The sequence below is a fragment of the Arctopsyche grandis genome, chromosome 12 (genome assembly GCF_051622035.1).
Source record: "Arctopsyche grandis isolate Sample6627 chromosome 12, ASM5162203v2, whole genome shotgun sequence".
In the NCBI taxonomy this organism is placed as follows: domain Eukaryota; kingdom Metazoa; phylum Arthropoda; class Insecta; order Trichoptera; family Hydropsychidae; genus Arctopsyche; species Arctopsyche grandis.
Genome location: NC_135366.1, coordinates 9,049,677 through 9,060,547, shown reverse-complemented (window position 1 = coordinate 9,060,547; position 10,871 = coordinate 9,049,677). Strand labels below are relative to the sequence as shown.

The following is a 10,871-nucleotide window of genomic DNA, read 5'->3' as shown; positions in this document are numbered from 1 at the left end:
CCACGCTAATTGGCACGGCGCTCATTGTCTTTGCCTTGGGTGACAGTTACCTATCCGCATTCGCAGATATTGTAGAAGACACGGATTTTGTAAATTATAAGAAAACGTTTTCACTTTTATGACATACGTACCTGCGTGATGCAAATAAAGTTCCTTCCACACCAGTGGGTATCATATGTATGTACTTTATGTTACTAAAATAAAAGGTCTGGACACTTGTCTGAACTGGGTTAAGAAATGAAGCAAAGTAGGTCTTTCTTAAACTCGTAGTTTAAGTATTTGAATTAAATATCCGTGCCCTATAATGTTGGTGTAAATTTCTAAAGCGTTTAGTTCAATGATAGATAGATATGAATATATAGGAATAATTATTTTCCTTGTGTCAAAAATGTCCCTCAATTAAATTTCAATGTTTTTATAGCAATAATAAACGAGTTATACATTAATTATCCATAATATTTTCGACTTAATCTAAAAATCAAAATTAAATCATCAAAAAATTCGCTCCAAACTTGAAGGAGAATATAATTATTGTATTTTTGGGTTATCATTAGCACCAAATAATTTTAATCGACATGAATATTTTTCACAGCACAAGTGAGTCACGAATAAATAGAAAGGAGGTTGTTTATGTTTGCGAAGAAGTAAAATTAATTTTTGGGCCATTATTTGATTGGCAATGCGAATGAGATTGTTGCACATCACGCCGAATTACAATTTCGCGCACATAGAATTTGTAACACGTAATATTTTCGAGAAAGAGACCACCAATTAATCATTTGCAGTTAATTGTTGACTTGTTTTGATTTAAAATTAATTCGCAGCTATAAATCTATCAAATGATGCCTCAGGATTAAAATTTACATTTCATTGATATCCATTGTATCGATTGAAATCCTCAATTTCGAACATTGGATTTAAGTTATAAAAGCATTAAATATATCTTCCAATTGAAATATTCTACATATGTACATATACATAGTATAGTTACGAATAGTAAATATGCATAATGTCATGGCAGCGATGCGGTTAAATTTACAGTTTACCCGACTTGGTCTAATTTTGACCTGAAATATATGATCCGAATATGATTCTGTCTAAATGGCGTGAAATTGTAAAATTTTGCCGTTTCTACCCTTGAATGTACATAAATGACATATAACACATGCATGTTTTATCATTGTAGGAAATCTATGTATACTAAAAGGGAAGATTAATTTTTTATTAATGAGTAATTTAAAATAAAAAAAAACCCTTTGAAATGAAGTGGTAAATTTCAATTCCTTTAAAAGTAAAATGTCAAAAATTTTGTATATATTGTCTTTATAAATCTACATATACCTATATGTACATACATATGTGCCGTATATATTTAAACATACATATACTTAAAATCTAATTAATGTGGTTTAGATCCATTACGCAAAACCTTTGTTTACAATGTATGTATATGGCCAGTTATTGACTTGAGCGCAAGAAAATTTTTATTGTAACGTAGAGATTATGTAAGTCATTGGTACTCGTGGTTTACCACCTAATGGCGCGTTCACGCCAAAAAGGCCTCGATGTAAGAAACACGCTATATACAGTCAATAAGGTCCCGCGACTCATCGACCGATGACCTCTCTGTTGGGGTACACAGTACACAGGGATTTTGGTCTGTGCTTCATTCGGAGCTGACAAGCCGACGGATCAAGAACAATAAACTACCTCTACCACTATTGCTGCGTCTTTAACTACGATCTCGGAAATCCCTCAACACGTCCACGCTAGTTGGGATTGAAATTAAAAAAAGAACAATACCGGTACTTAAGGTATTTTTTATTTAATTAATTTTTTATAACAAAAAACATACTTCCGATATCCCGAGCACCGCTTGCATGTTTATTGAAAAAAATACGCCAAAAATTCAAATACAGGATATTCGGGCACAAAACTGTAAAGTAGGTGCGTCCCAGGTAAAAAGGATTATAATGCTTCGTAGGTCTTTTTTGCAATTCAGACTTAAGCTTATCAATTATCATGATAGAACGATGATACCCAATCATCGCTCACTGGAGATGCAAACTATGTAGGAGTCAACCATCAGCTTGTTGAAAGACAAATTATATATTTTTCCATACATTAATTAGAAAAATAGTTCCTGTCGTGTCATCATTGTATATGTATATATCGTATTGAAAAATTTACCAAATAATATATTTTATCACATATCAATTGAAAAAACGTAATTGTAAACGTAATCGTACGTAATTGAAAAAAATCTGTATTTTATAGTAAACATTTTCTCGTTTATGTTAAAATTTTCGAACTTGAGATATTGTAAGGGGGCCGCAATACCGAATAAACAGAAAAAATTAAAACAATTTTACAGACGTGTGGCGTGATAAAATAAAGAGAGATCGAAAACAATTTATAAAATAAGAGCTCGCTCAATATCACGTATGATACATTTGTATATGCGCATCGGTCGAAATCGTAGTTTTTAAACACGGAGATATCGTTTTCGACAAATAAAATGTACGAATTTGAAAAAATCGATTCTATCAGTATTTGTTTTTTTAATACCGGTATTACCAAAAGCTTATTTTCAGTTAAATACCGATAATACTGGCATCGGTACTTTTGGTATTGCACTACCTACACGCTACAATATTAATAATTGTTTGTTTTATTGATCCTAACATACGATCCAAAATCATACAATTTTAAAGGCCGGAAAATAACAATTAGTACATACATAGTTGCGAAGTTCGAAAGAGGTGTCAGTTAATAAGAATTTAATAGTAACTATCGTAAAAGAAAAAAAATTAAAATAATATGCTGTTGTACATATGTATGTATGCATGTATATAATGATTTGATGATTTTAAAAAAAAATTCGTATGTAGCACATTTTTTTTGTTTTTATAATCACCTCAATATTGTTAGGGAGGAGCAGATTTGCAAAATTTTAAGTTCCGCCATTGAGACCTTTCATCTTTAAAAAAAGGAATTTATTAAAAATTTAGCAACACACCCCTGTGTAAACAGGTTACCTGACAACTCGTTCACAGATTTTCCGTAAACCGATGATGCGCTCCAGGCATTTCGTATACGGCCATCTCTTTCACAGACCGTCTGTTCACTGATAACAGACGGTCTGTGAAAGAGAGGGCTGCATACGTAATGGCAGAGTAAACAAGATCATGGGGAACAGACGGGGTGAGAAAGAGATGGCCGTATACGAAATTCCTGGAGCGCATCATCGGTTTACGGAAAATCTGTGAACGAGTTGTTGTGTCACCGTGTAAACATATGTACATACATTGTAGTAGTGATTCGATCAACACAACATCGTAGATATTTGAAATAGGATGTTTATACGTCGTCTGAGGCAATTTATCAATTTGTCACTGATCGTGAACGTCACACAAACGCGGATGAGAAATAATGAGAGTCATCAACAATATGTGTACTATCCTCCCTCAGATACACGCAGTAGGAAAACATAGTAACCGGGAAGGGACACTGACCTTGTATCGATGGTAAAACTTAGCCTCGAGCAACGACCAACAACCACCCGGTTTGGTTGATTGTAAACTTTACGGTCTTTGGCGTTCCGTACTGTTGCCAACCAGTTTGCTATTGCATAAAAAAGCCTGGGCGTTGCAAAAAATTCGCTAGACACAATTGAGGATGTTGAGTCAGTACACCAACTTGTTCCCTCCGTATTACATATTATAACATTTGTATGTATGTAGCTTGATTGAGATGAACGAACAAGTACCGTACGACTTAATCAAGGTGAACGCGCGCGCAGATATTTGCTCGAGTAGGGGGTATACATCATACTTTGCTGTCAGGCAGTCAGTCAAGCTCAGAATTGCGGTACAGCATGGCAATGAAAGTGGTCTGCGGCTCAATTTCCAAGAGGTTGTACCCCTTAATTCTGAGATCTGGGCAACTAGTTCGCAATCATTCAACAGAAAAGGAGAGGAAACCTAAAATACTCATAACTGGTAAATATGGTTTGATATTAACAACAGATAAGGGTAGATTGTATAAAAAAACTAGCAATATCTTCAAACGGAATATTAAGACAATAGAAGTAAAATAATAATACATATCTTATTCGGACAACTACCCCTAAGTTTAATAAACTACAGTTTGAATCGGATTGTTGCATTTTATTGTCGTTAAAATATTTACATTTGAAATATGTGCATGCATCTTTGTTTTTTCAGGTGGTTTGGGTCAACTAGGCATCGAGTGTGCAAAATTGTTGCGAAGCAAATACGGTGAAAGTAATGTCATTCTGTCCGACATTATCAAACCCAGCGCTGAAGTGTTTAACAGTGGTCCTTACATATTTGCGGATATTTTGGATTTTAAGGGCCTACAGAAGGCCGTGGTAGACCATCGGATTGATTGGCTCATTCACTTTTCGGCACTGCTGAGCGCCATTGGAGAGCAGAATGTCCCGTTGGCCGTCAGGGTTAACATTGAAGGGATGCACAACGTAATAGAATTAGCGAAACAGTATAAACTTAGGATTTTCGTTCCTAGCACCATAGGAGCCTTCGGGCCTGATTCTCCCAGGAATCCCACACCAAACGTAACCGTGCAGAGACCCAAGACCATATACGGCGTTTCGAAAGTGCACGCTGAAATACTAGGAGAATATTATCATCATCGTTTCGGGTTGGATTTCAGATGTCTCAGATTCCCAGGAGTCATATCCAGCGATCCTCCCGGTGGCGGTACCACAGGTAATTTTCGCACACGTTTTCCTTTCAAAATTATAGTGAACGTTAACCGGTTTTAGCATATTTATGGTTGTGCAGAAACAAACAGACATGAAAAAAAAACACCTATAATTTTCGGTGTCGATTTTGAGAAACCAAAAAAATAAATAACCAATCATCGGTTGAGTTTACTCGATCAATAAAAATAAAAATAAAAGTGTCTGTTATGTGAAGATTTTTTTATGAGAGTACAATAATGTTATGTATGTAATCATTTCAAACCAAAGTTTCAAACCATGTTTATTTAATATTTTTAATTCTAATATTCTATATGAGTTCGATTATATTCTTGTAACGTTTATTTTTTATTAACCAGTTGTGTAAACTTACTTTTGATGGAGTTTAGTATTATTTATTTTAATCAATTTTTATGTTAATATAATCTACTAAATAGCAATAATAAGTTCAGAAAATTCATTAAAATATCGCGTACTTGTCTATAAGAGAAGAATGGGAATATGTTGAATTAATAAAATAACTGGATTATAGAACAAAATTTTGCAATTATATTATATTTTTGGCTAATTTATTAATGATAATTTGATAAATAATCCGGATTATCCAATCCAATGATAGAAAAGGGGGCACAGATAGCACTGAGCAACAAAAAATCACGTTTTTACTTACTGGAGCGAACTATTCAATCTTTACTAAGTTGGACCCATTGAATTCGAATTTGACAATTTTTTTTGTTGGGTAAAGGCGAAAACACATTGAAATGAACGGCACGGCACGTCTTCATGGCTTCCAATCAAGAAAGGGCGTTCTCAGTTCATTGCTAATTCGTACGACCTTATTGTTTAGCAGTGGCGTAGCCAGGATTTTGTCAAGGGGGGGGTTTTGACAGGAAAAAAGGCAAGATAATGTATATATATATATATATATATATATATATATATATATATATATATATATATATATATATATATATATATATATATATATATATATATATATATATATATATATATATATATTTAATTAATATACATAAAATCACAACATATAAACATAAAGTAAAGCTAACTGCTAACTGAAGTGTATGATGCAATCAACCGATCAATTGCAACAGGAGTGGGATATTTTGCCGCCGACTGCACTCCACCAAGGGGGGGGGGTCCAGACCCCCCCCCCCCTTCGCTACGCCACTGTTGTTTAGACATGTTTCTCCTATATTTCTTCAAATATGGGATTAGACGTTATCAATCACTGTCAAGCAATACAAGGACAAAATATCACCGAAAATATTACAGGGGGTGATGGCGGGATTGGGACGTGCCGCGTGCCTCTCTGTGTGTTTTCGCTCTTACTCTCGTTTAAGAGATATCGGCGTTTAAAAATATGTGCATTTTTTACATATTTTTTACTTTTGCAGTCTTTAATTCAAAGTCTAGTATTGCTGTGCCAAAAATGAATATTGGAATCAAAAGTCAGATGTTTTTTCTATGAATTGTAGTTTTTCATCGATTTAAAATACGTTCTTTATTGCTTTAAATAATTAGCTAGCGAATTTTATACGTCAAAATAATATTTTTTCTTACGAATTCTTTTCTCGTAATACATACTAGGTATGAGTTAATTTCTTTAATTTTTCTTTTACCTCGTTTATAAGGGTTGGTTTTCAATCTCAATATTTTTGTATTTTATCTGAACTTACTAATTCGAGCGGTAATAATTTTTAATTACAATATCAAATGTACTAGGCTCACGCTCATCGCTTGAGCGAGTGAGATGGAGTGATGTGCTCTCCATTCTTCATCTCGCTCTTGCATTATCCACGCCATCTTTAAAGAACAGATTTTTTTTAAATAATTTACCGCTCGAATTTACATATGTAGTACGTTTTATAAAACAAAAAATATTGACATAAAAACTAATCCTTATAAACGTGGAAAATTTGCGAAATTAGTTCATAATACATATTACGGAGAAAAAAACGTAAGTTTTGGAAATTAAAAATTCGCTAGATATAAATATTTCGAAACAATTAAAAATCACAATCCATAGAAAAAATCTGACTATTGATTCCAATACTGACTTTTGGCAAAGCAATACTAAATTTTGAATTTAAGACTGCAAAAGCCAAAAAAATGTTAAAAAAATGTTCTTTTTACATACCTGCTTTAGTTTCACTTACGATTACAATTCAGGAAAAATTTTGCCTCTTATCCGATCGTTTTCATACTTAGCCATATTGCACATTTTGGTCATCAATACATGTAAGTAAATGGATCCTTCGCCATTACGATAGAGATAAAATATCGTTTCAGACGCGTTTGAAGTTTGCAAATTTGAAATCTGGGTGACGTCTATGTAGTCTTTAGTTTTATACATAGATGGCGGTAGTAAAAAAAAATATTGGTATTTTTATTCAAAATAATAATTTATATATCTTAATATTATATACAAAACTTTTTTTTACAAGGCTATTTCTTTTAAATGATCATATGTATCTGATTAAGCGAAAAAAAGCCAGCAAAAATCAGTCATATTCGAATTTAGTGACGATTGATAAATTTCCGCTCCGGTAAATTTTTTTGTTTTTTTAACACATTTAAGTTGTATTATATATTGAGAAAATCTGTGAATTGTGACTTTTTAAGAATCTTTTCTATAATGACGTTTTTGGGCTCATCAGCCGTGCAGCCTCTCCAAGTATTCTTAAATAAATACATATATACGTAATACCAATACGAATTTTCTGAAGACCAGTGTGGTGAAGTTGTTTCATTGTTGAAATAAATCGTATCTCCTTGATTTATGATTTGCATTTAAGGTGATAAAAAATTTGATAACATAAATAAGGGATTTATTCGTTTTTATCAGGTTTTCATTTTTTTAAAAAAATATATTTTAAATTAAAAAAAATACTGGATTCGTCCACACATAATTTGCACCCAGATAATCAAAAGTATATGTATTTTTAACATCTTGAAAAAGCTTGTTCTACTTATATTGAAATTCCCAAAAGATACAGATAATTTGGATATTGTTGAATCTTGTATCGAATACATAAACACGGCCGATAGTATTTTTATATCACATTTGTTCTATGCAAATTAATTTGTGCAGAGCTCAATTAAGTCATAATGGTCAGTTTTACATATATTCGAAATACTTTTACGTGAAAGTAATTTTTTTCTGGTAATTTTGTGATGCAATAAGCTTCTCATTAGAAAGGTGTGGAAAACATTAGAATTCCTTAATTAGTGTAGTATATATGTACATAAATATGAATAGACATTGCATGTGTTGTACAAAATAAATTGATAAAGATATAATAAACAACAGTTCCAAGTTTCTGATCGTATGTTTCTGTTTAGATTACGCCATAGCTATTTTCCACGAGGCACTGCGGAATGGAAAATACGAATGTTATCTGCGACCAGACACTCGTTTACCAATGATGTACATAGAAGATTGCTTACGTTCATTGTGGGAGTTCATGAAAGCACCGTCAGAACAATTGAAGCGAAGAGTATACAATGTAACTGCCATGAGTTTTACTCCAGAAGAACTAGCTGATAAATTGTCAAAGTACGTTCCCGAATTACGGATCTCTTACAACCCAGACTCGAGACAACACATTGGTATTTACATATATGATTATCATAATGAAAAATCGCATGTCATAAAATTTATAATTATATTTAAAAAATTTCAATCGATTCTAGCTGATTCCTGGCCGCAAGTATTCGACGATTCCGAAGCTCGAAACGATTGGAACTGGAACCATAAGTATGACTTAGATGCACTTGTTGATCTAATGGTCAAAGATGTGAAGAGAAACTATTTAGATATAAAATAGTGTGATATATTTATTCCAAGATTTTTAAATCTTATGCTAAAATAAACTATTGATCAAGTCTTTTCAATGTATTAATTATTTGTATGCATGCTATATTTAGTATACACATATTGAAGAGTAAGAATGGTTGTCAAGCAATATTCACTCATTATAACCTGTTATATAGTATGTAGGTAAATAAATAATAACTTTCTTTGTCAAAAACACGATTTAATAAATAGAAAAGCTATACATTAATTTTTCTTATGCTAAGGAGCTATTTACATATACATAAAGACTCATTCTATAATTGTGAAATATCAGTTTCCATATTTTCAATGTCGAATTCTTCCCATGGATTTTCAGGTTTTATATCATTTTGAGTGTTTGAACTATTTAATTTTTCTAACTTGATGCGATCAATGGGCTTAAAATTACCACTGAGAATGTTCTGACTTTCTTCAAAATATTGATTTGGATGATTTATACCCAATTCCATTTGTATGCTGTGAGTTACATCAAAATATTTACCACAAGCAATTTGGTAATGACCTTTATTTACCAAGTCCATGATAACTGGTATGTCTGAAAAGAAAAAAATAACTATTAATAAGATTTATTAAGTGGGCATAAATTTTATGCATGTTTTTTTCATATATATGTATATACCTTGAGAGTTGACATTGTAAGCAATGAGACGATTTTTTAAGACTGATGGGTCGGAATGCTTGAAAGGACATCCGTGAGAATCTTGTGGGCCGATAGTGCCATTTATAATCTTCACACAACTATAGGCTGAATAATCTTTTCGACTTCCTTCCATTCCATAATTATATCGTACACCATATGCATATGACTTATCAAATTTATCTTGATCCATGGTACCTTTGAGGAATTCGTCTCGCCAAAATCTTATGGCATCTTCGTATACAACACCGGCTGCTTTCAAGAACAATCCATACTGAAGTCTACCACCATGTTTTAGATGGTGGGTTGCCTTAAGAGATTCGTGCAATTGCCTCATACACAACGGATATGATTTTTGTGACATAGAATCCAGACTTTCAATAGGTATAACAGATTTAGACGAAGTGTATTCATTACCCGAGTATGAATTGTGTACGCCTTTCAACAGAGAAGCTAGCCTTTGATCGACTTCTAATTCGGGCAATCTTTTCAATGCAACGTTCAATGCTCGATTCATTTCAGAACGGAAACGAGCAGAAAGGACCGATATAAATTCATTGCTAGGAATGTAAGCATATCCTTTATCGACATATACACGTCTATTTCTAATTAGATCAACGGCTTCTTCGAAGCGAATTCTATAAAAATCGGTTGTTTCAATACGGGTATGAGTGGAGTACCCGACTGTAGATTCCATGAGTTGTGGGATTATGAGAGATTTATCATGGTTGGTTATCGGTTCATAGTTGAGATTCTCAAAACCGAGAAACTTTTCAATTTCAGCATGCGATAAGAAACAGAAGCGCAATCTAAAAAGTTCCAACTCTCTAGCTAGGAACCATTTGCGAAGGTCTTCGGAGCGGCAGTAGGCTAGCCTCAGAGCGAAATGTCCGATATGATCTCGGTGTCGAGCCAATGGAGTGGTGGGTGGACGAGCCATTTCTTTCAAGCCTACCCGTTTCAACTGTTCTACGGCTGCAGTACGCCATTCGGCAGAGTGAACTTTGAGACCTTGCATGGCGCTGGCGGCTAGTAGAGCCTTGAGTGCACGAACCCGATCCACGGCCAGCTGCTCGAACTCCCTCAAGGTGATTTGGGTCAGCGGCGGTCGACGATACAGAGACAGTGGATGAGGATAGCGCGCTTCCAGAGCACTGTCGCTTGAGGGGGCGGCGCCCCTCACGCTGCGTCGTCTCGCGATCAGCTCCATTCCGACTTGGCGGGAAACGTTCGAGTCGAGAGCTGCCAACCCAAGCAAACGTCATTCGTACGCATCGCATCATACTGATTCACCGGCCAACACATGCAATATTTTTGTTTACATTTTACAACCATTCTACTACCCAAAAACTATTTTACATAGATATATACCAGCAGGGCCGCGCCTACTATATGTACAAATGTGTGCAATGCACACAGGCGGCCGAAAGAAATGAGAGTCGAAAAAATTATTTTCCTTAAAAAATACGAAACAAGGCGTAGTACTTTTTAAAATGCATTTAGGTTGTCTTGTTGTATACTTGTAGATTGCTGTTGCAAGTTACAGCAACTTGTAACACACCCGAACTATAAATGTCTGTTCATACCTATCCAGCACGACCCGTATCCTG

General features: G+C 34.1%; 2 protein-coding genes across 2 annotated transcripts; one reads left to right on the top strand and one right to left on the bottom strand.

Moving 5' to 3' along the window:
* Positions 1–3,111: 3,111 nt before the first annotated feature.
* Tdh (L-threonine dehydrogenase) lies at positions 3,112–8,889 on the top strand. The gene is made up of 4 exons (XM_077441990.1): positions 3,112–4,001; positions 4,227–4,751; positions 8,111–8,377; positions 8,462–8,889. Exons 1-4 carry the CDS (start codon positions 3,878–3,880, stop codon positions 8,593–8,595), a joined length of 1,050 nt encoding a protein of 349 aa, XP_077298116.1. The 5' UTR covers positions 3,112–3,877; the 3' UTR covers positions 8,596–8,889.
* LOC143919599 (DNA primase large subunit-like) lies at positions 8,788–10,653 on the bottom strand. The gene is made up of 2 exons (XM_077441989.1): positions 9,244–10,653; positions 8,788–9,159 (listed from the first exon to the last, which is right to left on the bottom strand). The coding sequence occupies exons 1-2, from the start codon at positions 10,469–10,471 to the stop codon at positions 8,879–8,881; spliced, it is 1,509 nt and encodes a 502-aa protein (XP_077298115.1). The 5' UTR covers positions 10,472–10,653; the 3' UTR covers positions 8,788–8,878.
* Positions 10,654–10,871: the final 218 nt, after the last annotated feature.

Coding starts and splice junctions, on each gene's coding strand:
- LOC143919599 (XM_077441989.1), bottom strand. CDS start 10,471: ATGGAGCTGATCGCGAGACGACGCAGCGTGAGGGGCGCCGCCCCCTCA. Junction 9,160..9,243: donor TTACAATGTCAACTCTCAAG/GTATATACATAT, acceptor TTTTCTTTTCAG/ACATACCAGTTATCATGGAC.
- Tdh (XM_077441990.1), top strand. CDS start 3,878: ATGGCAATGAAAGTGGTCTGCGGCTCAATTTCCAAGAGGTTGTACCCC. Junction 4,002..4,226: donor ACCTAAAATACTCATAACTG/GTAAATATGGTT, acceptor TTGTTTTTTCAG/GTGGTTTGGGTCAACTAGGC. Junction 4,752..8,110: donor TCCCGGTGGCGGTACCACAG/GTAATTTTCGCA, acceptor GTTTCTGTTTAG/ATTACGCCATAGCTATTTTC.